This window comes from Chrysemys picta, chromosome 13 (genome assembly GCF_011386835.1).
Source record: "Chrysemys picta bellii isolate R12L10 chromosome 13, ASM1138683v2, whole genome shotgun sequence".
Taxonomy (NCBI): Eukaryota; Metazoa; Chordata; order Testudines; family Emydidae; genus Chrysemys; species Chrysemys picta.
Genome location: NC_088803.1, coordinates 30,754,832 through 30,781,121, shown reverse-complemented (window position 1 = coordinate 30,781,121; position 26,290 = coordinate 30,754,832). Strand labels below are relative to the sequence as shown.

At 50.2% G+C, this 26,290-nt stretch overlaps 1 protein-coding gene across 9 annotated transcripts in view; it reads right to left on the bottom strand.

Annotated features, from left to right (window-relative positions):
- Positions 1–25,541, bottom strand: part of SGK2 (serum/glucocorticoid regulated kinase 2) — a 38,817-nt gene extending 13,276 nt beyond the window's left edge. Inside the window, exons 1-7 of one of the 9 annotated variants that reach the window (XM_005295354.5) lie at positions 24,928–25,541; positions 19,975–20,182; positions 6,618–6,687; positions 4,595–4,652; positions 2,645–2,694; positions 1,805–1,862; positions 831–914 (exon numbers count right to left, since the gene is read on the bottom strand). In XM_005295354.5, the coding sequence (XP_005295411.2) occupies positions 831–914; positions 1,805–1,862; positions 2,645–2,694; positions 4,595–4,652; positions 6,618–6,687; positions 19,975–20,026 (372 nt within the window). In that variant the 5' untranslated portion in view covers positions 20,027–20,182; positions 24,928–25,541. Of the gene's footprint in view, positions 1–830; positions 915–1,804; positions 1,863–2,644; positions 2,695–4,594; positions 4,653–6,338; positions 6,477–6,617; positions 6,688–9,682; positions 9,705–11,619; positions 11,856–12,974; positions 13,344–19,958; positions 20,183–24,927 lie in introns of those variants that run through there. The other 8 variants (XM_008168121.4, XM_065565806.1, XM_005295355.5 and 5 more) reach the window with 8 other exon arrangements.
- Between the last annotated feature and the right edge of the window lie 749 nt (positions 25,542–26,290).

The window sequence follows — 26,290 nt, the reverse complement described above, 5'->3', positions numbered from 1 at the left end:
CCAGAGCGGCATCGGACCCCCCGCCCTCCCTCCCTCCCAGAGCCTGCCTGGCACGGTCCCCCGCCCCCCGCAGTGCTAGCCTCAGCATCCAGCAGGCAGGTCCCGTCCATGGACCCCAGCGCCCACTTACTGCTGCACTCTGGGTTTGTGCAGCGCTTGCACTCAGCGAAGCGCCAGTCCAGGTGCTTGGTGGCCAAGCAGAGGGGCCACTGTGCAGGCAGGAGCAGGGCAGAGCAGGGCAACTAGGGCGAGGAGCAGGAGGGAGAAGCGCGGCCGTGCTGTAGCCATGTTCGCAGGGCTGGCGGCGGGGGGAGGAGGGAGCGTCCCTCTGGCTCCTGTCCGCGTAGCTCACGCGCGGGTCGGGTTGAGGGGGGCAGGGGCGGGGGGGCTCGCTGCCCGCGCCTACACGCCCCGCCCCTGCCTCTGTGCGTGCCTGGGGAGTGGGGCTGCAGCACTCTGCAGGTGCCTGCCGGCCGGCGGGAACCAAACTGCACTGCCCCAGGGCTCGGAAGAAGAGGTGAGCGGTGCCAGAAGTGCCGGGTTGCCGCGGTCCCCCGATATCAGGACAAAGTGCGTCCCGACCGATGTAAGTTCAAGATGTGGGCAAGTCTCCTAAAATCGGGACGTCTAGTCACCCTATTCAGCTTTCCTTTCATCTGCACCACGATCCTCCTGAAAAAGTGAGGATCAGTCGGGGTGCACACCAGCGGTGACTAGAGCAAGCAGCACAGACACACTAGTATGATGCCTTGCTTTTATCATGAAGAAAAAGCACCAAGAAGAGAAGTAAAACCCTCCTCCCCCCGCCAGAGGGCTCGTCTGTAACGTACCTCCTTTTTCTTCAGGATGGATTTCTTCTGCAAGACTTTCACAGCATAAGACATCCCATCAGACTTGCGTTTGGCTAGGAGAACCTACAGCAGAAGGGTGAGGTGAGGGTCGTGGGCGCTCTACTCCATTCCGATTTCATAGAACATCAGGATTGGAAGGGACCTCAGGAGGTCATCTAGTCCAACCCCCTGCTCAAAGCAGGACCAATCCCCAGACAGATTTTTGCCCTAGATCCCTAAATGGCCCCCTCAAGGATTGAACTCACAACCCTGGGTTTAGCAGGCCAATGCTCAAACCACTGAGGTATCCCTTTATTTCGTTAGTGTTTCACACCACCTTTGCGACTAGTGCAGGTGACTGCACAAGGGGCCGGGCTAGGATTTTAGAGCATGAGAAGCCAGCCAGATGTTTTCTCCTTCCATCCCTTGACAAGGGCACACCGTAAACTAAGCTTCCCCTCAATTCCCCAGCTACTTTCCCCTCACTCCACCCAGTATCCAGCTAGAGCAGTTTCAGAGCACAGAGGGAGAGAATCCCCTTTCTAGAAGATCACTGTCATCTCACAAAGCTCAGACATGCCCAGGGACCCTCGCCTAGTTGTGTGAGAATGTGCCAAGATGAGCAGTATTTCAAGTGCTGCTCTTATACCCTCCCTCCTACTACCTTTGGGGTACTACCTCTGGGCTGCTTGGAAGGAAAGTGGACCAAGAAATCATCCTGGCTCTCAAGCCTTGCCAGGCAATGAAGATGCAAAACACTGGCTAGCCTACTGCCTTCGATCTACCCTAGTTACTTGTTTAGTGCTACAGGCCTCTGTTCCTAGGCCTGTTTCAGCACTGGTGATGGGCTACTCAAGGAGGGGTACATGAAGCCCACTCCGCTGCTGGTGGAAACTAGTTCAGCAAGGGGAAAGAGGAGACCACGCAAGGAGGCTTCAGAAACCCACGATCGACCCCAAGCTACACCCACTTACTTTTCCAAAGCTTCCTTTGCCAATAACTTTCAAAAAATCAAAGTCCGTTGGCTTGGCACTGTTGGACAAGGAGACACCAGGTTACCACCCATTCCATGGGCTAAATGTTAAATAACGTTTTTTCTAAAAGTACACAAGGAGGGTCAGCCCTGGAAGATGGGTGGGAGACATAATCTTCATTCACTAGATAAGCTTCCTTCCCTCTTCCAGCCACAAATGCAGCAATCCAGCAGGTAAAGATTTTGTATGGTGCAATACAGACACACAAGGGCAGCAGTGGGGTGGAATCCCTAGCCAAGTATGCCAGACACCTGGAGAATCTACTCTCCTGAATATGACAGTGGCAGAGAAAGCCGTTAAATCCTCAAATGCACCTGAAGGTTAGGTGCAAATGAAGCTCTTTGCTTTTTCTCTCCAAAGACTGGGAGGGGCTCTGGCTGATAAAGCAGACAGCAGGGAGATGCAATAGAATGAAAATAAGGAAGAGTCTCCCTCCCCCACCTAACAGGGAACCAAAGTACCAGGTGGAAGCAGCAAAAGACAAGGGCTCGGGGGGGGGGGGGGGGGGGGAGGCATTAGAGTGCGGGCAGGAGATGAGGATCGTGACCTCAGTCAAAGTGACAAAGCAGAAATCTGAACATGTGACTAGCTACGGCTGAGCCCCCAGAGAGCTGACCTTTGAGATAAACGCTATAACGGTGTCCGCCTGGGCCATTTGCTAGTTATGATTTCTTTGCTCAGATGGAGCAAATCAGATGGGTAACCAATCAGTTATTTCACTGTAAGGCTAACCTTGTGCACCGGGTTCAATACTCTCCCATGTAAACGCAGGCTACTTACTTCGGATTAGCAGAAGGGCCAAGGTTGATGTTGTCAGTCGGTGTCGGAAGCTGGAGGGGACACAGACATGAAGCAATTAGTCAGCATTTCCCTGAGACGGAACATGGGATTCCAGTGAAGAGTTTCAAAGCAGACATGTTTTCACTTGCTGCAGGAAGTTATGTGTTACAACCCCAAACAGACACGGTCAGCCTATTTTTGAGTCAGAATCTCAGTCAACAGTGGCCCTTAGACTGGAGCAGTTGGCTTTATTTCCCCCCTCCTCTTCCCCGCCCACACACACACACACACCAGTCCCCAACTCCTCCAAGTTCACCAGTGAGAGTGGAACAAATCTTCTGGCACCTAGCTGGATAAGTCCCTCCAGAAGGAGGTCCGTCCCTGGACACTGTGCACAGGAAATGGGGGGCAGGGGGAACCTCATTTCTCTTCCTCACCTAAGCTCTACTCATGTCCTAAAGCAACAGCATCAGTCAAATCCCATACACCCAGGCAGGCCCCACATCTGCCTGACTTATTGTGAGGGAGCGATAGGAGGAGGTTTAGCTGCTGGCATGGTTCGTGTGAGACGAACACCCTGGGCGTCAGGAAAAGCGACGTGCGGCATTACACTCGCTGGACCCTCTTTGCACGTGAGTCACACAGGCCATAGGAACGTATGGGTGATTGCCACCATCTGCGCCGAGCGATGAACTCATACGCAAGCACAGGTGGGGAGAGCTCCCCATTTCTGTAGCACTTACAGACCCCATTGCTAAAGAGATTGCAGGGACTCTAGACACCTGCCAAGCACACCCAGGGCTGGAATTCAGAGCCAGGAAATTAATCTTCCTACAGCCTGACAACAGCACTAATCCAGCCCATGGCTCAGGCACCACTCAGAACTGAAAGCTACGCTAAAGCTCTGGAATTTTGCTTTTCTCTGGTGGCACGGGGCAGGGCTGGGGGTGGGGGGTGGGGAATAGAGCCCATTCTCTTCCTGCCCATCCCCCATACACACAGGTCCTTTTGCTCCTCTTCCCCACCTCTAGCCACAGGGGGATTTTCCCTGTCCCTACACTTTACAGGGAACCAGGCCTTCATGCTCCTTGCACTCCTGCTTCCCGCAGTGTCCTGGTCAAAATCAGAGCAGCTCCCTCCTCTCCATCCAGCATCACCCATCAGAGACCACAGGGACAAGGCAGGCCTAGAAGGAAGCAATCCCAGAGGCTGCCAAGGCCAACAGGAGGAGTGTACTGGTTTTATAGGGTAGAGTCTGCAAGGACCAAAGCCTGGGGACACCCCCCACCCTGCCAAAACACCCTTTGCAATGAGAGATTGTCGGGTGGGAAGAGACAGACAGACACACACACACACACACTCCGAGCATGGGGTGGAGCTAAAGAATCCCCAACTATGGAGGCGTGCAATTGACCTGCCGAGCTGCAGGGGAAGTGAGGTGGGACTATAGCCCTGCCAGGGGATCAGCTGTAGGGACAGTCACAGGTGAAGCACAAGGACCCTGATCAGCATGGACGCACTGCAGCCCTGCAGGATTCTCGTGGCAGGAATGAATCAAATATGCAGGTGCGGGGTTAAGAGTGCCCAGCCTGATGCGGTTTTTTGGGCACCGTGTCATGGCTCAAGATCCGCAGTCAACTTGATGGTGATGCTCCCAGTGTGGCTGAGGAATCCTGGAGCTGGCTCAAGGGGATCGCGAAAGTGGGGTGCCGTGAGTCACCTCCCACCCATGGCAAGACAAGGGTCATCTCTCCCCCAGACCTGGAACAGAACGATTCCAAACAAACTGCTCTTTGCCTGCAGAGACACCCCAAGCTCCTCCCTCTTTTCCGAGAGGAGAGAAGGATTAAGGCTAAGTTCTCCAGCTCACATTTCTCCTACAAATGTCTCCTTCCTCCCTGTTACAATTAACAGTAATTCTGCATAGGAGCCAGCAAGCCAGAACCTTACCTGAGGGCTGTTATCCGGGTTTTTGGAACGGTCCATTAAGAAGGCAACTCTTTCAGCACTTGAAAGAAAAAGATAATAATAATACAATGAACCAGCAAGGAGACTGTTCATCAGCACTTAGCCCTTAACCCCCAGCCTGTCAGGGTTCAAAGCCAGCCTTCAGCACACGGAAAGCAGGCACCCATTAAGGGGACCTGCATGATCTTCCCAGATGAGAATGGATAGAGCAGGAAAAAGGATTTCCCCACCCAGTAACTTGGGGCCTCACAGATCCTACTTCCAGCACAATGTTTGGAGCCATGAGGCCTGATTCTTCATTGCCCTGCAGCTTGTATAGCTGCTTCCACTGGTGCAGAGGGGAGGACAGAATGCGCTCTCTCTCGTTGGGTAGCAGTTAGTGCCCTCACTCTGCACCCATGTAAGTGACAGCACAAGGTGCAGGCCCAAGGTATTTAAGTGCCCAGGATCAGCCACAAGACTATCTAAAACTCAATTATCAGGCCAAACTTTTCAGGAGTAGCCACTGATTCTGACACTCTGTGTTTGGGTGTTTTACATGTGACGCCTAGCACCTCATTTTCCCAGCTGTTGAGCACCTGAACCTTCCATTGGCTTCAACTGAAAGTCAGGCCCTCGGGGCCTCAGATTGAGTGCCCCTCCCCCCAAAAGGCACCTCCAAAAAAGTGGCCTCTTTTGAAAAGAGCCCCCCTCCCCCCCCGCCCGTTCTACTGAGCTCAGAGTGCAGACGGGAAGTTCCTGCTGCAACAGACCCAGCCAGAATTCCAACACAGCCAGTGTCTCGTCAGAGCAACTCTGGTTCGGCCAATTGCTGCAGAGAGAGCTGGCCCTGGGGTAGTGTGACCCTTTCACACAGTCACGCTCCACAGCCTCTTCAGAGGGGGGATCTTACTGCCTAACAAAAACCGTGACCATCTAGTGCAGCGGCCCAGGTGAGGACTCTTAGCCCACCATAGAAGTTCAAGCAGGTGCTGAGGACAGCGGGGATGCTACGCACCCCACGCTTTCAGCCTCATGATGTGCTGGGGCTCAATCCCCCTCTCCAGACCCAGACGGTCCTTTTGGCTCTGCAGGGAAGCCAAGATAACGCAAGCTGGGTTGGACCACCCGGCTTTTCCCAGGACGGTGCTGGCCCAGTTTTGATGCCATTTCCTAAGCCAGCGTAGACCAGGTCCACACGTCTGACACAGTTTTACAGACTTTACTAGCCCAAGTAGCATAGCAGGCCTGGACCTGGGGGAGCTCTGGGCTGCAGGAGCCAGGCCAGCATTAGCAGGGACACCTTTTAGGAAAGAGCTGTGCTCAGCGGTGGTTCCGAGCCACCAGCTCCAAATGCCACTTTGGATTGACAAGCGCAGGAAGGAACCAAAAAAGACACTTTGTAGCTTTGCCCTCTCTAGTTCCTGGGAGCTGGTTGTCTGTGGTTGGGGGTTATGTAGATGAGAACAAAGGGAGCCAGCCCCAGCCCCCACTTCCCTTTCTAAGCCCTCCCCCTCACACCTCACCTTTAGCGAAGGTTAAATAATATCAAAACCAAGCTCCTTCCCCACCCCCCGAAAGCTTCACATATTGTCTTGGAGGAAGCTCTGCACACATATGGGTGGGTCCATCCATCTCTGGAGCATTATCCAGGCCCATGAAAATCCCCACCCCTCTGCACCCCTTGTAACCAGCCAGCCAAAACGCACACTGAATACCCCCTAGGTCTCCCCCGCCACACACACACCCAGTGTGATCTCTCACAGCAAGACGTTCCCCTCTGCAAAAGGCATGGGCCACCTGGACTCCCAGCAGCTAGAGAAAGCCCCTCCTCCAAAGCAGAATCAGTGCCATGGCAGGGGACGCTCCTTGGCTGTGCCTGTTTGTGCTGGAGGCAGCTCCCAGAGCCCTGCCCACAATTCTGGCCCGTGCCAGCCCACTCTGCTCACCAATTATTGTCTAGAGCAGAGGTTAGCAGGCTGCGTTTTAAAGGGCTAGTGTCCCATTGAGAGGCTTTTATACTCACTAGGAGCACAGCCTGGAGCCCGAGGCCTTGATGGTCTGTTCTATCCTCTCGCACCCGTGTTTTATAAGATCTGCAGGAAAGAAAAGTTAGAAAACTAAGCTGATTAGCTGGCGGCAAGAGCACAAAAACACAAAGACCTGTTTATTCCTAGCTGACCTTGCCCTGCTCTTCAACCTCCTTCCCCCCTCCACCCACACACCAGAGTAGCCAGGCATTTATAGGAGCCAGGACAGCTTACCCCACCTCCATCAAAAACCTTTCCTCAGTTTACAAGCTAACCAATGAGTGCTGATAGCTGGGGACCCCCCAGAGGTCTGGTTTGCATAAGCCTCCCCCACAAATCACCTCTCAGAAAAATTCCCTGGGTCTTAGTCTCCCAGCAGGGGGGGGGGAAATCACAAGACAGATGTGTTTACACTGGCATACATCATACTTGGCACTAGCATATTCAGGGCTCTCATAGCCCTTCAAAGCATGAATCAGGCCTCACGACATCCTCAAGTGAGCCTCGTTATTCCCCACACCCAATCATGGCACTGAGGTGACTTGCACAACAACACACAGCAAGCCAGGGTCAGTCAGGATTAAATCCTAAGAGGGCGAGATTTTGTTGTCCTGCATCTTGTGTCATCAGTCGCACCAGCACAAAGCACATGTCAAATGCTGCCTGTCTGATTCGGTGGCATTTTACCGTCACTTTGCAATAAGTGCAGGACAATGGAAGAGTTGGGCCCAGAAATCCTGTCTCCTGGTCCCCCATCCTACAGGATCCAAAAATGGGAGCATTTTTGCAAAATTGTGTGTGTATATATATATACACACACACACACACACACATATACATACACAAGGTATAAAAACATGGCAGGTTTCAAAGAGGAATGATTGTTTTGGTTAGCTAATAAATATTTTCACAAAATTTCCGGGCCTTCAACTTCAACCCCCGCCCCAGCTTTGCCACGGAAAATAGTGGGGGAGGAGAAGAAAAGAAAGGAAAACCAAAACATTTTTATTTAAAAAGAATCTTTAAAACAAAACAAAACAGAAGATTCCTTTTTTTAAAAGAAAAAAAAAAGGAGAGGGCATTTCCAGGAAAAATAGTGTTTCATTCAAAGAGTGTTGAACAGCTGTACTATAGGACAAACTCAGCAGCACTGGCTGCAGATGTACAAGCCCTCCTAAGCTGGGAGTTCCTTTAGCTCAGGTAATATGTTTGGAGATAAACATGAACAAATGACACTTTGCAGAAGATGTTTCCATATTGGCCTAAACACCAGGCTGGGAATTTGGCAGGGGAGCCAAATCCCTGAACAGACAGGCATAGTTGTGAGCTGAATAGTTGTTAACAGGCACAGTCCGCTGGTCTGGGACCCAAGATTTAGATTTAGATGATATAACAGACTTTACAAGCTCCTACTATAGATTTGGGGCAGGGGAAATGGAATGAACCTTTATGTAGTCATTTCCCTGCAGCATTATGAGCCCAGTAAGACAGCAGCATTGTGCTGTTGCATGAGAACAAGAAAGTGATGCTAGGTGTGCCAGCTGTTGCAGTGATGGCTGCATGAACATCTTTCCAGGTGCCCAAGGACCATACCCCATTTGCATACAGATCCCCCCTAACATAAGTGCACTGGGCTGTAACATTCACCGGAACTTTTATCTCCTCTGATAAGCTAAGAAAAGTTCATTCGATTCCACTACCAATAAAAGTTTGCATTAGAGTTTGTTTGCCCTCCCCTGAGGTTACCAGGATATCAGAGGGCTGTATTTTATGATGCCATGGACCAGGCTGTTTACTGGAAGAGAGCCACATAACCCGGCCAGATATCACTGTCAAAATGGAGAGCAATATGAAGAATAAACCAGTTTTGCAATGGATAACATGGCGACCACTGGCTTTGAGAGCACAGAGGGAGCCCCTGAATAGCAGAGCACCTTAACCCAAGCCACAGGGACTGGTGGAATGAGAGGCAACTTAAGAAGCAGCCATCCTTAAAGGGCAGGGAGGAATTATAAGGATGCAATAGTCTTTCATCTCTGGGGTCTATGGACTTGCCTATGCAGTAACTGGGACTGAAATAGTTAGTTGTAGTTGTCTGATGCTAGTCTGTGCATGGATGCTCTTACTGTGAAATAAAAGACCCCTATTCTGATATAATTTAAGCCAGCAAAAAAAAATAATCAATTAAAGTTATCAGAATAGTGTTATCTTACCCTGCAATAAGAGCATCTACACAAACGAGCATCAAAACCAAAGGAGTTCGCACAAGTGGTTTAGGTATTTCTGTTCCGGTGACCACTGCAGACAAGCCCCGCAGCCAGCTTTTGAAGACAGCTCAGCACGTTGGGTCTGGAGCTTTCCTGAAAATCTGGCCCATGAGCCCGATTCTCCTCTCATTCACATCCGTTCACACCCATGTAAGCTCATTGATTTTACTGCTGATTTGCACTGATGTAACTGAGCGCTAGGCTCAAATTCCAGACTCAGGTCATAACGGAGAAGGAAGTGGTAGCTCCTAGCTTAACCCCTAGAAGGCAGACTAGAGGGTCTCTCCAGGTCACTAAGGGTAAAGGGGTCTCAGGACAAATTTTTTGGTGGCCTAAGAGTGCAGCCACCAACTCTTGCTCTCACATCTTGTGGATGCTCTCACACTTTTTCCTAAAGTACTTAATTAGCTTTAAGAAAAACAAATAAATATGCACATATACATGTCCAAATCATTGTAATTTATTTATTGCTAGCTAGTAAGTCTGCTGTAAAAAGTGATATTAACAAACATAAAAGTATCACTTTTCACAGCAGACTTACTCAACCCTGGCAAGCCTGAGGACAAATTAAGCCCTGGATGGGGGGTCAGGGTAGGCAGTAGGGGCCAGAGGTAATGGAGTTGGGGGGGGGGGCAAAGGAGATAGGAGAAGTCCCATAGCCAGAGCCCAAAGCCCCGTGGTCAGGGGACAGGGATGGAGCCTGAAGCCAGGCAGCCAGAGCCTGCCACCCCACCACTCTAGGGGTGAAGCCCAAAGCCTGAGCCCCACCATCCCTGGGGAGGTGGGGAACTCACCAGCTGCCTGCTCCTCCAGCGTTGTGCCCCAGCTGTCTCCAGAGGGGGGCAGGGCCCAACCCCCTGCTTGCAGCCCCAGCAGCCACCACTAAGGCGGTGCATCAACTGGAACGGGGAGGGGCTGCTGCTTTGCCTCTCCTCCCCCCAATCACAGCCCAGGAGGCTGTGGCCGCAAGAAAAGCCACTGGTGGCCGCATTTGAGAAATGCTGGACTCTACACTGCGTTAAACCCAGAGCACCAGGTCTCAGAGCCCAGATCAGATCAGCTGACTTAGGCTTGAGTGGCGCAGGCTGCAGGACTATAAAACTGCAGTGTAGAGAACCAGGCTTGGGCTGGAGCCTGGGCTTTGACACCCCGTGAGGGTGGAGGGCCTCAGAGCCCAGGATCCAGCCCAAGCCCAAATGTCTACGTTGCAATTTTATAGCCCCGCAGCCTGAGCTTGCTGATCCAGGCCAGCTGTGCCGCGCCGCAGGTCTTTTATCGCAGTGTAGACCTACCTGTACCACAAGAGAGCTAGTCTCCTCTAGAGTTGGCCAAAAGTTTTCAACCAACTTTTCCCCCCCTGCAGATTAGGTTCTCCCCATGCATTCCGTGAGCGTACGTTGATGTCAGCAAATTGTTTTGCTCAAACAACCTAAAACATTTTTCAACTTGTTTTGAAGTTTTTGATTTTGATGTTTTCAAAGTGAAACATGGAGACTTCAATTTGAAACAGCTTTTCTTCATTTCGAAGTTAAACGGTTTAAAATAAAACTAGAAGTAAGAAAAGAAAAAAACCCTCAAGAGCTAAACAAAACATTTTGTTTGACCCAAAACATATTTGTTTGGTTTTTTTACGTTTCTCAACAGCCAGCAAGCCAAGAAGACACTCGGCTCTAGTCTCCTCCTGCAAGGCGAGGCACAGGACGAGGCTAGTGAAGGTTGGCTGGGTCAAAACAGAACAGTATTGGCAGTGCGGGGCAGAGTCTGCACAGCTTCCGCCCATTTTAAGGTCCTCTCCAGTGGTTTCTTGCTGGAATCAGTGAAACTACTTGACAAGTCGCTATGGGAGAACAGCAGCGCTTGCTTTGTATCTATCAACTGGGCCACTCAGGGACCGGGACCGGGACCGGGACCGGGACCGGGACCGGGACCGCACCTTCTTATGCATGTAAGAAACACTATGCAGGTCTTAGTTCGAGGTCATCCCTGTGCACATAGTACCATTTTCAAGGCACCTATTGATATGGCTGTGATCAGCGCCAGGCCTGCCATCCCTCCCCGCTTGGTCCACATACATCCCTTTTCTACGAGGTTTGCCTTCTCTTAAGTCAAGGCAGCTTCTGCCCTTCCGGGAGATTCAAACCCAACAGCAGGTACACAGGCAGTCACAGATCCTCCTGGCCCTAAAGCCTGGAGATCTGCCCAGCACACTTAAAAACTAAAAATAAGCCCAGAAATAGGTCACAAAGATACAGGAGAGATCGGTTCGAAAAGGAGAAAGGCTGCCACGTTCTTGCCTCTCTTGGGGCTGCAGGGAAGCTTGAGGCATAGCAAGAGCCCCAGACTGGATAAGGCACATGAATCCCAATGAGTTCACTTACATAACAGGAGCCCTGTACTGGTGGGAGACTGGCTGCTGAACCCACCCACCTGTCCATCTTCCCCTGCCCCCTCTCCCCCCCAGCCTACTGCTGAGAGAGTCACCTTCCACAGACCAGAGGCACTTCAGAGATGGCCAGCACCTATTCTCACAGCAGCCATGCCACCGCACAAGTTGAAGCAGTTACTATAGCTAATAACAGCTCCTGCAAAAATACATTCTGTTCAGAGCTCAGTTCAAGCAGTGCCTCGTCAAAACCCTCTTTCCACAACTTCACCAGCAGTGACCCACATTCCCGTGTCAGTCTATTATTTAATACTCTCCCTATATATAAATCACAAACATGATTCTTACCTTGCAAGAAGAGGCAATCTCCTCATAGCCTTGTTTTGTGCGAGCCCCACTCCCCACCCCTCTTCTCTGATGTCATTTCTCCCTCCTCATGTCCGATCTAACCTCATTGTAAACTCCTTGGAGCAGGGACCTTGCCCTTATGCTTGCCAGGAAGTGGCAGTAAGGACGGGGAAGCTGTAACTGTGCAGGCAGTTTGTACTGTGGAAGAAACATCAGGTTTAAGAGCCTGAAGGTCTGAATTAAAGAGGGGTGTGACAAGTCACCAAGCTCCTGCAGCTAACCAGAGAGAGGTGTGGTTACTGACACAGAGAAAACACTAAGATGTGTAAAGCCAATCCACGGCTTTCCCAGAACACTGGTTCTCAGCCAGGGTATGTGTAAACAGAGATCTTCCAGGAGGTACATCAACTCATCTAGATATTTACCTAGTTTTACAACAGGCTACATAAAAAGCACTAGCAAAATCAGTACAAACTGAAATTTCATAGAGTCAATGCTCTATAGAATATACATTGAAATATAAGTACAGTATTTATATTCCAATTGATTTATTTTATAATTATATGGTAAAATGAGAAAGTAAGCAATTTTTCAGTAACAGTGTGCAGTGACACTTGTATTTTTATGTCTGATTTTGTAAGCAGGTAGTTTTTAAGTGAGGTGAAACTTGGGGTACGCCAGACAAATCAGATTCCTGATAGGGGTACAGTAGTCTGGAAAGGCTGAGAGCTGCTGCCCTAGAACATAAATAGAGACAGTCTGAGCACAGAGTTGTTCCCCAGCTAAAGAACATTGTACAAGTGCTCGGGAATGACCAGCCATTCCTCCAATGTTTGCTTTAGCTGTCCAACCAAGGCTCCGACTTCCCCTGCCACGTATCTAAGAGATAGAGACACCCAAGGCCAGACAGCTCAGTTACACTTTCACCTCCCCAGAGTTCAGTGGGGTTTGCAGAGCTCAGGTCTAGGAACTAGCCAACAGCATGAGGAAAGGCTATAAGCAGAGGGAGATAGCGTCCCTTTTAATTGGTTAGTTACCCATCCCACAGATTCTGGCCTGTTCACATTTGCATGGAGCTTTGTTCTGAGCAGGCGCCCCCCAGAATAAAACACAACCCTTGTGATTCCTCGACAAAAAGGTCGCAGCTGCAGGGCAAGCTCTAGCACCGTGCTTTGCGCAGGGCACCTCGTTCCCATGAGGATCAGCACACAGATAGGCAGCCAAACTCACCCGCATCTTAGAACAGCGAGACAAATAAACCTGACAAGCCAGAACAGCAGCCGGGTGTTTAAAATCTCCAGCATTTTGCAAAAAACATGAGAACAGGAAAGGAAGCATCAAGAGCACACACACACCTGTCATCACTTCTACCAGCAGAGCCAGCATCCTGGAGTAAGGGAAGCAATCCACAGCAGGCTGGTTCAAAGACATCTCAGGAACCAGCTTTACCATCCTCTCCAGCACTCACACCAGTCAGCTGCCCTCCCTGAGCATGTGCCTTTTAAAGGCTGTAGAGAAACAGCAAATGCTGCTACAACGGTCAGGCCTGCCCCAGGAAATTAACACATCCTCCTTCCTGCCACGGCTGCTGTCTCTATTGCAGCCCCAAGGGGAGGAAGCTAAGAAAGGAGCGCAAGAGAGAGCTGATCTGCTGTTAAGACACCCATGCTGGGAGAAATAAGGCAGAGCAAGGTTTGAGACCGGCATGTCGGTGATGATGAGGCAGAGAGGTTTTAATGGAGGATGGGCCTATTTAGTAGGAACCAATGAAATGCCTAGCAGGCATCCGAGTTCAGATGGCCAGTATGGGACAGTGCAAGAGAGAAGCTGTCTCCCACTCCCCCCACCTCCCCTTCAGAACACACAAATCACCCCTGGCCCCTGATTTTCTGCTTACTGTGTCATTTAACCCCTTCATTGCTGGATTACCTGCCACATGTTCCTACCCACATTTGCAAGCTTGTTCTGAGTGTTTCCCCCCCACTGTGGCCAGAGTTCAGCCGTATCAAAATGGTGCCCCACTAATAGCTCCTAGTATCACTACCGCCAGGCAACCCCCTAGCGCAGCTAGGCAAAGCTGCTCTAAGGCACGCTTGTACTGGTGCAGCTCACTCTGCTGTCAAGGAGCACTGGGTTTTCCAGTTTGCTGGCAGTTCTGAAAAATTGGGGGGGGGAAAGTAGTTTCAGGTTGACCCGAAAACAAACATTTTTGGAATTAAGAAATATGTGTTTTAAGGTCAAATGAAGCATTTTATTCACCACAAAATGAAATGTTTCCTTTAGATTTCAAGTGTTTTTTATGTTTTCAGGAAAATTCAAAAACATCCAGTCATTTTGACCCCCCAAAATCAAATCATTTCAACTTTGGGAGATTTGTTTTTCAACATGAACAATTCAGTGAAACTGATGTGAATTCACAAAACATTTTGGTGCTGCTGAATCTGCCTGTTTTTACAACGCTCGGGGCTTGTCTGCACGTACAGTGCAACAGCGGCGCAGCGGCCTCGGTAGTGCTTTAGGCCACGTCTACACTGCCACTTATGTCGGCAAAACTTACTTCAGTCACAATTCTTCTCCCGCTGACATAGCTACCGCCGCTCATTGGGGTGGTTTAATTATGCTGACAGGAGAGCTCTCTCCTGCCAGCATAGGGCGGCTACACAGGAGATCTTACAGCGGCACAGCTGCATTGGTACAGCTGTGCCGCTGTAAGGTCTCTAGTGTGGACATAGTCTTAGTGAAACTCTCCCATCGGCATAGGAATGTCTTCTCCTGTTCCTGTAGTTAATCTACCTCCCCAAGAGGCAGTAGCTATATTGGTGGGAGACGCTCCCCCATCAACATAGCGCTGTCTACACGGGGGGTTAAGTCAGTGTAAGTATGTTGCTCAGGGGGGTGGATTTTTCACACCCTTGAGTGACGTCTTTATTCCGATATAGATCTGTAGTGTAGACCTGGCCTGAGCTCTAGTCTCAGGAAGGGTTCACCTACACCACCGCAGACTGTGGCTGCTAGCTGCTTTGCTTGTCTACAGGAGGGTTTGCTCTGGTGTAGCTCCACCATTGGCTGGCAACTTATGGCTGAAGTCCTCACTATGACAAGGCCTTAGATCTGGGTGGGCTTCCTGATACTCTTATAAATGAATGGCTGTTATCTTAAAGCTGCAGATGGACCATATAGGTTTCTAGGTCAACTGTGTAGGAGACAGAGCTGCTATTTGCAGATGGCTGTTTGGTGGCATGTATGAAATGAGTTTGCTGGGCCTCAGTGGCAAGTGCCCACATCACAAAAACAGACACGTTTGCAGCTAGCACCCTGGGAGAGGTTAAGTGGTGCAGGGGCCATGGGGACTAACCTACCCTAGGGGATATGGCTGCACCACAATTGCTAATGCTGTTGGGTCACACATCAACTAAAAACTATACATTGTAGTAGAGCAATGCTTCCAGCTCAGGTTGGAGGTGCATTGGAGGGACAGTTCACACACACGGTTACTACCTTTGCTGTTACCTAAGTTCTGCAAAAAGGAAAGATTTCAATTTATAGGGCTATCAATCTGGCACTTTTCACCTGAAGTAAATTCGCACACCCACAGAGAGAGAGAAACTGCTGCCAGAAGCATGCAGTGAAGGAGTTAATAATCTTCGGATGTAACAGAAACAAAGCAGAAGTGGAGGGGGGAAATACCCATTATTATCAAGGGGCTACCATCTTCTCCCATTTCATTAAAAATAAGCATCTTCCCTTTGATTCCACTCTCATTGCCAATAAAATCCACTGGTCTCAGCTGACAGAGAATGTCATCCTAAAATAATGTGCTTTGCATTGTTTTTAAGGTAAAATGCTAAGTGAGTACTGGGGACATCAAAGCATCAAGGGTGTGTGATACTATGCCCATAAACTCAATGAGAGTAGAATCACACCTTATGAGACAAAGTAGGAGACATTCCCTCCCAGAGGGTGTAAAGGTCTAACTGGGGTGGGGGGCAAGGACAGAATTATGATTTTTTTTCCTCCAGAGTTTCAGCTTTCATTAGAAAAAAAAATCTGTGTCAGTCATGATTACCAAGAAAACCTTCCATAAGTGACCCAAGTATAACTGATACAGCAACCTCTTCTTGAGTTTGAAGAGTGGCTGACACAATAGCTCTCAGCCCCCTTCATTTCAAAGGGGGATAGCTCAGATACAATGATACTTTAAAATGTCAACATTGTTAACTATTTTGCTGCTTATCAGGTAAGAAGCGAAAGGCAGTATCATATTGCTTGAACCTTTCTTATTCCCATGAGATCAAATCCTGAAGTTCTTAGCTAAAAATCTACAGCAATTAGAGCCGATCAGGAAATGATTATTTTTTCCCATGAAAATTTTTGACAAACATAATTTTTGTCTAAATTTTTATTCGGAACAATTCTGGTTTTTAATCACAAAACTGTAAACCAAACATTTTCAGGTTTTCAGCAATCAAAAAACCAAAATGTTTCATTTTCAAATCAAAATTTTCAGGTTCTCCCCCCATCCCAATGAAAACCCCAATATTGTTGATAAAAACATCTATTTTTTCACAAAAAATTCTCTTTTGTCAAAAAGCCACTTTCTGTCAAAAAATGTTTTGGAGAAAAAAATTTCAGCCCGTGCTAATCGCAAGGTGTAAGGGTGTAAACACGTAACAAACTGGAAAATGGTGATTCTACTCCTGTGCCCTCTCCCCCATTGACTCTCTGGTCTATTTAGATTGTAAGCGCTTTGAGGCAGGGGCTGACACTCCGTGCGTACAGCACCAAGCACAAGGGGACCCTGCTCTAGGGTAGAGGCCTGTAGGAGCAATCATAATTCTGGCCTTAAATGCTATAAGTATGACTAATCCAAAAGGGATAAACACAAAGGCACTGCCACTGCATCCAACTTTAGGAAATGAATCCAGTCAAAAGCCTTTACATTACATATTTTTAATTGTGATTTTTTTCCCTTCTATCTGAAAACATACATTTATGCTCTTCTGATTTTTTCCTTTTGACTCCAGTTCCCCTGCTGTAACCACTAGGCCATGCCAAATCCCTTGTAAAGGCGTGCTCCTTTTGCACATGCACACACACCATTTTCATGCTCCCCTTGTAGGTGCAAATGAGGCACAGATGCCTGAAACTGTGACTCCAGACGAGCAAAGGCTGGGGAGGCAGGATGAGCCTCTCCCAAAGCTGAGGAAGGAAATGAGCACAAGAAAGGATTGGGGTAAAAGAGCAGAAAGCCAGAGGGTTCCTAAAACCATGGGCAAGGGGGGAGTTTTGGCTCTTTAGGAACTAACGGGAGCTCAGGACTCTGAGAAAATAGTCTCCTGCCAGCGAGTGGGATAAAGGAAGCAGGAAAGTTGTGCATAAGGGAGAATTAATGGGACTAAAAGAACCCTGCCCCATGACTCAGGGCATGTTTACACTACAAAAATCAGTTAACTTAAGGTAAGTTGACGTACACCCACCGCAGCAATTACAGTGGTGGTTCACGTCCACACTGTGCGGTGTGTGTCCTCAGCAGAGCGCATCCAGTGACTTAACTGTGTGGGGCACTGACAGCTGGAGCCCCACTGCCAGGGGCTGACAGCCCCAGGGCTGGGGGCTCCAGCTGTGGCGGGGGCTCTCCCAAGCAGCGGGGTTCTAGCTGTGAGCCCTGCGTAGGGCTGGCAGCCAACAGGCGATGTAAGCAATGCAGTGTGTAAAGGGACACTGCAGCACCCTAACATCAACCTTAACGCTACGCCTCTCATGGAGGTGAAGTTATTAGGTCGGTGTAGTGGGCAACTTACATCGGCAGGCGCATCATTATAGTGTAGATGCTTGCAGAGTTAGGGTGATGTAAGCTGCCTTGTGTTAACCTAACTCTGTAGCGTAGACCAGGCCTCTGTGTCTGTGTCAGGCTGACCCCAGAAATCCAATCAAGAGAGCTCTCTTCCTCCTTCCCAGTGAAGAGGAGGAGAGGCATTGCCAGTCTGACCCCAGGGCAGGTTTCCCAAGGTCCTTAATACTAAGGCTATGGCTACACTACGCAGCTTTTAGTGACACGGCTGTGCCGCTACAGCCGTGCCATTAAAAGCCGCACCGTGTAGCTGCTGTTTGTCGGCAGGAGAAAGCTCTCCTGCAGACAAAAAACTTCCACCCCTCACGAGTGGCAGCAGCTTTGTCGGCAGGAGGGCTGTTCACACTGGCGCTTTTCGTCCGTAAAACTTTTGTCATTCAGGGTCTGTGTGTGTGTGTGTTGACACCCCTGAACGACAAAAGTTTCGCAATGAAGTGCCAATGTAGACAAACCCTTAGTCTTGGTCTACTCTTGAAAGTTATATCGGTACAGGAGCGTGAAAAGCTACACCCCTGGCCTGTGTAGTGATGCCAGCATAACCCCGAGTAGACACAGCTAGGTCAACAGAAGCATGCATCATCATTCGGGACGATCATGTTCTTATCCTGATGGAAACCCCTTCTGTCAGCGTAGGCCGCGTCTACACTACAGGGTTGTGCTGGCAGACCTATGCCAGTATAGTCTTCATAATAGGGTGACCAGACCACAGGGATGAAATATCGGGACGCGGGGGGGGGGGGGGGGGGGGGGGGGAAGGGGGGGCGGAGCAAAAAAAAAATGGCGGCGGAGCCAAAAAAAAAAAAAAAAAAAAAAAAAAAAAAGCAGTTTCGCAGGGGCGGGGGGGGCATTAGCAGGCCCCAGCCGCGCCGGGCGCACGTGCTGCCCACCCCAGGGCAAAAGCTGGCCCCGATGCAGAAGGGGCTAGGGATAAAGAGGGCAGGGGGGGGGACAAGAAACAAAGTCCGGGGCTGGCCACGGCGCGGGCGTGCAAGGGGCCAGGGCTGGCACAGCCGAGCCACAGCAGCGGCCGGTCACCTGTGGGGCTCCAGGCTGGGCAACGGGCAGGAGCCAGGGCTTTTCCCAGCCCTGCAGAGCCTCCTGCCCCCCAGCCTGCCGTGGGCACATGCAGCGCGTCCCGCCGCCGGCAGGGAGCCCCACGCCTCTCCCGCTCGGCTGCGCTCCAGCGGCTCCTTCCAGGCGGGGCGAGCCGCTGGAGCGCAGCCAAGCAAGAGAGGCGCGGGGCTCCCTGTCAGCAGCGGGGAAGTTTATGGGGACCCCGGCTGGCCCCTCGCCCCTGTCCGCCGGCCTCCCTGCCTGGGACAAGTCTCGCCCCCGCAGCCTCTCTTCGCCGCGTGTCTCCGGCGGCCCACGCTGCCCACCCGGGCCAGAGCCAGCCCCGGCTGCTGCCTCCACAGCAGCGGCCGGTCTCCTGAGGGGCTCCAGGCTGGGCAACGGGCAGGAGCCAGGGCTTTTCCCAGCCCTGCAGAGCCTCCCGCTCCCCAGCCCGCCGTGGGCACATGCGGCGCGTCCCGCCGCCGGCATGGGAGCCCCGCGCCTCTCCCACTCGGCTGCGCTCCAGCGGCTCCTTCCCGGCGGGGCCGCAGCAACTTTCCCTTCCCCTCCCAGGCTCCTGGTAGTTGCCCGACCCTCCTCCTAACCTCCTCCCTCCATTGAGAGATCCAATGGGGGAAGGAGGGGGCGGAGTCGGGGTTGGGGGGGCGTGAGCGCCGGAGCAGAGGGTAAATTTCCTTCTTTGTCCCGCGTCCCGACCGAACATCGGTCGGGACGCGGGACAAAGAAGGAAATATCGGGACTGTCCCGATAAAATCGGGACGTCTGGTCACCCTACTTCATAATGTGGGCACACCCTGGGGTTCAGGGCCAAAGGCTTCCAGCTCAGAGAGAGCTGAGGCACACTCAAGGCCGATGCTGCTGCCATTTAAGGTCATGGCCTTGGAGAGCCGTAGGACCTGACTGACAGGCCTTGTCTGCCGTCCATCCCGGGCTGGAGGCATTATAAAGCTACAGCCCACGTACTGTGCAGCACAGCCCTGCTTGCAGAGTCACCCAATACAGCTGTGAGATGACTGTCCTGACTCATTGTCTAGCAATATTACAACCCTCCCTCTGGTCTACATTATGTCAGGCCACAGAAAAACTGCAGGGCTGGGCTTAAAGCCAGTCAAGTGATTGCCTAGAACCGCTGAGCTTTGGAGAAGTTAGGGGGCTCCCACTGACGTCAATGGGCTTGGGTCAGCGGGCTGGGGGGCAGTGGGTTGTGAGTTGCTGAGGTTAATGCAGGGCCCTAAAAGCAACTCACATCATGGCCCAGTTCCTGTCATCACCTGTTTTCTAGCCCCGATACTGAAGTGGGAGGCAACTCCCAGCCTCATTCCCCCCTCCACTCCCTCCCACCCACCCTGCAGCTTGGGTCCCCACAGCTCCCACAGCCAGGCCCGGAGAATCACTTGACTTTTGAGATATGTACCGGTCAAGTTCATTACCCTTAGTCTTCCCCAGTGCTGTGGAGGGGGTCTCTGGCCGGGGCATGGGCATAAAGTCAGCCCAGAGAGATGTACGCTGCCTGAGAAACTCTGCTAGCAATTCAGCAATCGGCACCAGGCAAGTAGGTTCCACTTCCTCAGGGCCCAGGAGGCAGGTAGACGTCCGGCAGGGAGGCTCGCAGAAGCTGTGTGGTTTCTTGGCCTTCCCCTGCAAAGATGAAGGTCAGGTCACACAGGCTGGAAGCCAGCAGAGCACATCCCCAGAGGTGAGCTAGCATGCTCAGAACATTAGCTCCTGGTCTCAGGAACATGCCCCAAGAGGCTGCCTTTACTACACACCATTCCCTAACATCACAGTGGGTATTGATTGTAAACCTCTTACCTTGTCTGGGAATCAATGTGTTTGGTAAATCCATGGGGTTGGGCTTTTCTGTTACCTGGCAAGGACTTGATTATTTAATTGATCTGATTAGTCAATAGGCCAAATTCATCCTTGGTGCAACTGCGCAAACTTCAGTGGGACTGCACCAAGGATCAGGCCGGCCCAGCTGTTTGTACGGCCCGGTGGAAATGGAAAGAACGGTGTAAGTGCAATGTACAATTAGTGAATCATTAGTAACTGTTCTTGTGTATTGATTATAAGGACCGTAGGCTCCCTTCTGTAGTCAGCCTGGCGCTGGGAACTGGCCACACGCCTGATGAGGCAGCACTCTCCCGAGACAGCAGCCAGCCAGCCACAGAGGGCTGCTAACCTACATGGCTGAAAGGCTGCCATACAGGTGTGTCTGCAACCCTGCCTGGGACAGGCCTATTAACTAATCAGATTAATTCAGAGGCTTTAATAGGTGCAGTCCTTTTGATTTCCACTTACCCCAAGAGTGACTCTGGCCCCTGAGCTCCCATTTCTCAGCCCAGTATCAGGAAAGGCCCCATGACGGCACAAGGCCTAATCAGCAGAAGTGAGCTATAAACTGTGTCTGCACAGACAGGTCTTCTTGCTGAGGAATTATATTGTTTGTGCCATGCCTGCAGCAGGGAAGGTGAGAGAATGTGCCATGCCTTCTTCCCCTTCGATACCGACTTAATTGTCAGAAGAGGAACAAGGCTCTTTAATGATTAAACATTGCAATTAAATATTAAACAGCCAACTTCTTCTTCTGACGTTAAGGCAGCAGCTGACCTAGATGGGAGTTGCTTTACAGCTTATGCTACTGGGTTCTCTTGTGCCCCGGCTATAAACCAGGCCAGGTTTCAGACAGCAGCTGCTAGCACCCAATGCCTTTAAAGTGCCGTGTGACTCCATCTGAGCCAACGGTGTTGCCCTGATGTTTATACTGGCAGCGTGATCCTTAAAAGATTTTAAACCCGTCACCTTTCCCTAATTATTAAATGAACGGCATGTGGTATCAGCGAGCACTGGGGCACAGCTTTGGCACATACAAGAGTGAGCTCTGGACCCCCTTGGGCATTTATCAACCACAACACATGGGTCTTCAATCAGCAGTTATTAGCTCATAACACCGGGTGAGTATTTCATCAGATTAAGGGCATATTTAGGAATTTGAATCTCTTTGCTGCTCCCTCGTTTGACCCACATTTACTCCTGCTGTTGTATTCATTGGAGACCCCCCTTGAAATGATTAGACCTGCCTAGCAGGTAGGGAAGACAGCCATGAAGAGGTTAATTTGTAAGCATTGCCATCTGAGGCCCTGTCTGTACTAGGAACGCTTACCTCTCCACTGCAAGACAGTTGGAGGCAACATCTGTTACTATACAACCCAGTCCAGCCCAACCCCCGCTCCCACACAGAGAAGTACTCACATACATAAACAACTCATGCACTTAAAAGCAAGGTCAATACATAGCTGCTTCGGTGAGAGGTTTTTAAAAACTACACCCCTGACCAGCATAACTCTGATGACCTAACTCCCAGTGTAGCCACAGCTATGTCGATGGAAGAATGTTTCCACCAATGTAGCTACCATTGTTCAGGCACCAGGTGTTCCTACATGGAAAAGCTGCTTTCATCAGGGTCGGCTGCATCCACACTACAGGGTTATGCCGGCATAGCTATGGCGACATAGCTATGTTGATGTAGTCTCTGTAGTGTACACATACCCTTACATAGAAACAAGCACGTACACACTCACACACATCCGCTTCCAAATATTGTGCCCACTCCTTCAGAGGCTGTTTTATAGAGAACTGCATTCTTAGACATCCACTTATATAATAATATTAACCATCATCATTAAGAGGAACGACACTGCCCACACGAACCAGAATCTACACGGTCCAAACAAGATTAATACACATTTCTTTAGCATACAAGATTAGTTACTTGCAGCCAGCCGTGAAAAGATGACCTACAAATGCTTAATGCGCTTCTGGAAGGTACTCAGATACTACGGTGCTAAGGGTGGTATAAGAACCTATATACAATAGAATAACAAGGTAATTTCTTAAAAATGGGATATTGCCTATTTTTGCCTCTTTGTGAGGAATAAGAATGATTGAGTGGATTTTTGTTGATGGGTAGGGTTTTTTTAAAGTATTATTTTCTATTTTGTTTTACCTTAATAATATCAGGAATATCAAAAATCTGGTGCCCCCTGGTTTTTCCTGGAGGACTTGCTGGAGGTCTCACATTAATACTGGGAGATTTCTCAAACCTTAATTAAAGGAGTGCTGTTGACATTTTCACAAAGACTTTTTTTCTTCCAAGTGTTTATTAGGTGTTTGGCTTAATGTTAATATTAACAAAAGTAAGCAAACAAAGAGTTTTAAACAATCTGCCTCTCCCTTGCACAGTTGTTTGACCTTAATCAATAGCTTTCCATTTCTCTATAGAGTTTCAGGGTAGATAAGATCTGAACTGCTAATGTAAAATGCAGGAGATTTTCTAACAAAGCTTCTAGGTCTTCTTCACTCAGCAGAAAAATGTAAAATAGGAGCACCCAGCTGTAATGTTCCCCCCCCCCCCCATGTGGGACACCTTTTTAAATAACCTAACTCAAAGGGCCACTGCACAAGGCCAAAATTCCAGCTCAATCACAGTAATAAAGAAAAGGACTTAAGGGCAGCCTTTCAGCAGCACTCAGGACCTGATTTCCAAGTGCTCAGCACCCACCATACAGAGCAGATTTTCCAAAAGGGCTCAGCACCCAGAGGTTGCTACAGTGATACTTAGGGGAAAATATTCAAAAAAGCACAGGACCCTATGTGCTAAAACCTGGTCCAGTTGAGGGTGCTGAGCCCATCTCAAAATTCCAGCCGGGCCCACTCCCTTCCCTTTGTACTAAACCCCCTGGTCCTTCTCACATGCAGCAGAGCAGACCTAGGGGATCTGCCATTTTACAGTCCAGATCCCTTCCCCCTGCTGCACAGGCACCAACTCCTCCATCAGAGGGGAGGATGTCAGTCTGACTCTGCCAGTTCTAACTCACAAGGCATGGGGGAGAATGTTTTAACGCCCCCTCCTCCCTCCCCCCCAAAGATCTGTCACTCTGAGAAGCAGCTAGTGATGGTCGCTGTCAGCAGGAGGACGCTGAGCTAGATGGACTGTGGGGCTGCTGCAGGCTGGCGTTGCCCACCTTCCTATGTCTATAGGGATCGGTCTTGGGCTGACCAGTCTAGAGTGGACCAAGCAATGCTTAAGCTGTCGACAAAAGCCATTATCCCAAGTGCAGAGTTAGCCCCACTAGGGGTTAACCCCCCAACCCTGACAGCTTGTGTCCTGCTGCTAGCTGTTGAAATAAAGTAGAATACTTGTGTCTGTGCTTCAATCCCCCGCTGTGCTTGACAACACGTGTCCCCCTTATTCTCCGGTGGGCTGGTGTTGAACTCACTCATGGTGCCAGTGTTAGAATGAGGTTGTGCTGTTAAAACGGGGTGGGGGGGGGTTGAACTCCACTCACCCTACACACACCAGCGGGACAACCAGTTGAGCACCCGTTCCAGAGGGGCTGAGAGGGAGCCAGCTGAAAACACAGCTGAAAATCCTAGTGCAGACACAGCCCTGGCTGTCATGGTTAAGGGCTTGTTTTCTCGGCCCTGGCTGGTTTGGATTGCCCTGGGGGTTTAGCTTTGTATCCAGGCATCCCTGCCCTTTCTAATTTTTAAATAGGAATTTACTCATATCATGTAAAATGCCTCTTGCTGCTTCTTATTGAAAATGGATCCTGGAAAAATCAGCTCTGAGGGGCAGACAAAACAACAAGGGTGATGGGGGGACGTGACAGGAAACCTCTACTCTGAGCACACGGTGGCTCTTCCCTTCTGGGCAGGGCCGGCTCTGGCTTTTTTGCCGCCCCAGGCAAAAAAGCCTCCAGCCAGAGCGACGGGGGGGAGGGTGGCGAGCCCCGGCCGTGGCCCCGCTCTCCCCGGCGGCCAGAGCCGGAGCACCGCGCCGCCCCCCTCCAGGTGCCGCCCCAAGCACAAGCTTGGTGGGCTGGTGCCTGGAGCCGGCCCTGCTTCTGGGAGAGAGAACACACAACACCACTCTCCAAAACAAGAGAAACTGTCCCTCCCAAAGCAGCTTTTCCCACCTCTGCTCAATGTTGCTGAGAGTTTGATCATTTTGAAGAGGGGAACAAGCTTCTCCTGCCTGCTGCTGCCACCCCTGTAGCAACAAGTCTGTGCCCAAGGACCAGCCCTCCCCAAAGTCAATTCTCTGGTCCTAGATTCTGACACCCATAGGTGCTGGAACTAGGGGTGATGTAGGTGCTTCAGCACCCTGTGGCTTGAAGTGGTTTCCATTATATACAGGGTTTACAGTTTGGTTCAATGGCTCTCAGCACCCCCACTATATAAATTGTTCCAGCACGCCTGCTGCCACCCCTGTATAGGACGGTGCATGATCGAGGACCAGGCTTCCCTCAAACCAGCTCCTTCGTGCGCCCCAGAATGAGGGACCATCAGGGAATAAATAAGTAGATAAACCAAAACGTTACCTGCCAAAAGGAGAAAGTCAACCAGGCAGGGCTGTCTGGTCACGCAGCACTGGAGAAAGCCGAGTGTGTAACTAGTACCAGTTGCATAAGGGTGTTATTTACCCCGCTCGCTCTCTGTTTTTGTTTTGGTGAATTAGTCTGAAGGTCAAAGGAATATTCTCAAGGAGTGGCTTATGCCAGGAAGTAAATTATTACCCTGCCATTGCTCTGAGGGGACACAGAGGTCCTGGAGAGCCACTCAGGGGGTGGGGTGGGGAGGACAAATCTCCTGCTGAAGAATTAGAGGGCAGTTCACCACAGAGGAAAGAAGTGAAAAAGGTCTGAACAAAGTGCTCTGTTTTCCGAAGGCAGGTCACATGCTGGGCACTAGCTGAGGTAATTAGGCATGTGTCACCTGCTAAACGCTGGCAGCAAGAGAGGCAGGGGAATGTCAGGAGTCCTGAATCCAGACACAATCCATCGGCTAACAGCTAGGGCATGGAAGTGGGATGACATCAGTGGAAGGTCCTCATCAAATGCTGGATTCTCCTCTTCTCATGGCTCCCTAATAGCCTTGCGATTTATAGCCCCCAACGAGCCTCCTGCAGCCCTGTATGGAATCGTCGCAGGTGTACGAAGAACCATGACAAAGTGAGGGTTTGGTGTTTGTTTCTATGGAGATAAAGAGACTCCTGAATGGGAACATAAAAGGCTTTCCCACCAGAAAGATTGGTGTGTCCAGCTCCGGGCTGTATGTTACAATTACAGCTTGGCAGGAAATGCCTTTCCCATGTAGGGAATATTTTGGAGATGTCAAAAAAAGTTTCCATCTTGAATTGGGACAAAAACTGACCACAAAAATGGTTGCAAAAATTCCATCTGGGTCAATCAAAACATTTTGCTTTGATCATGTTAAATACATTTTGTTTTGATTTTGAGCTTGTTCCTTTAAAAAAAAAAAAAAAAAAAACCCTAACATTTCAAAACAAAAAGTTGTTTCAACTAGAAAAAGTCCCCAAAACTTTTCCGCCTGAACATGTCAAAACAGGACTTTTCAACAACTTTGAAACTTTTTTCTCAAAAATTATACATGTCAGGAGACTCATCAAAACCCGTTTCGCAAACAGTTTAGGTTTCGACTAATCCGCATTTTTCAGAGAAAACAATGGTTAATCAAAAAATTCCTGACCCACTCTCGTTATAATGCGCTGCAAGGACACAGTGCTTTGTGGGGGCAGCATACAGCAGGGAACCAATGGATTAAGGGACACAGGTTACAGCTGGGGAAGGTTGGACTTTGCAGCTAGTCCAAACTCTCTGATGCACTGATTCAAGATGCTGGATCCCAGCACCCCAAACTCTGGGACAGTTTAAGCCCCTCTCA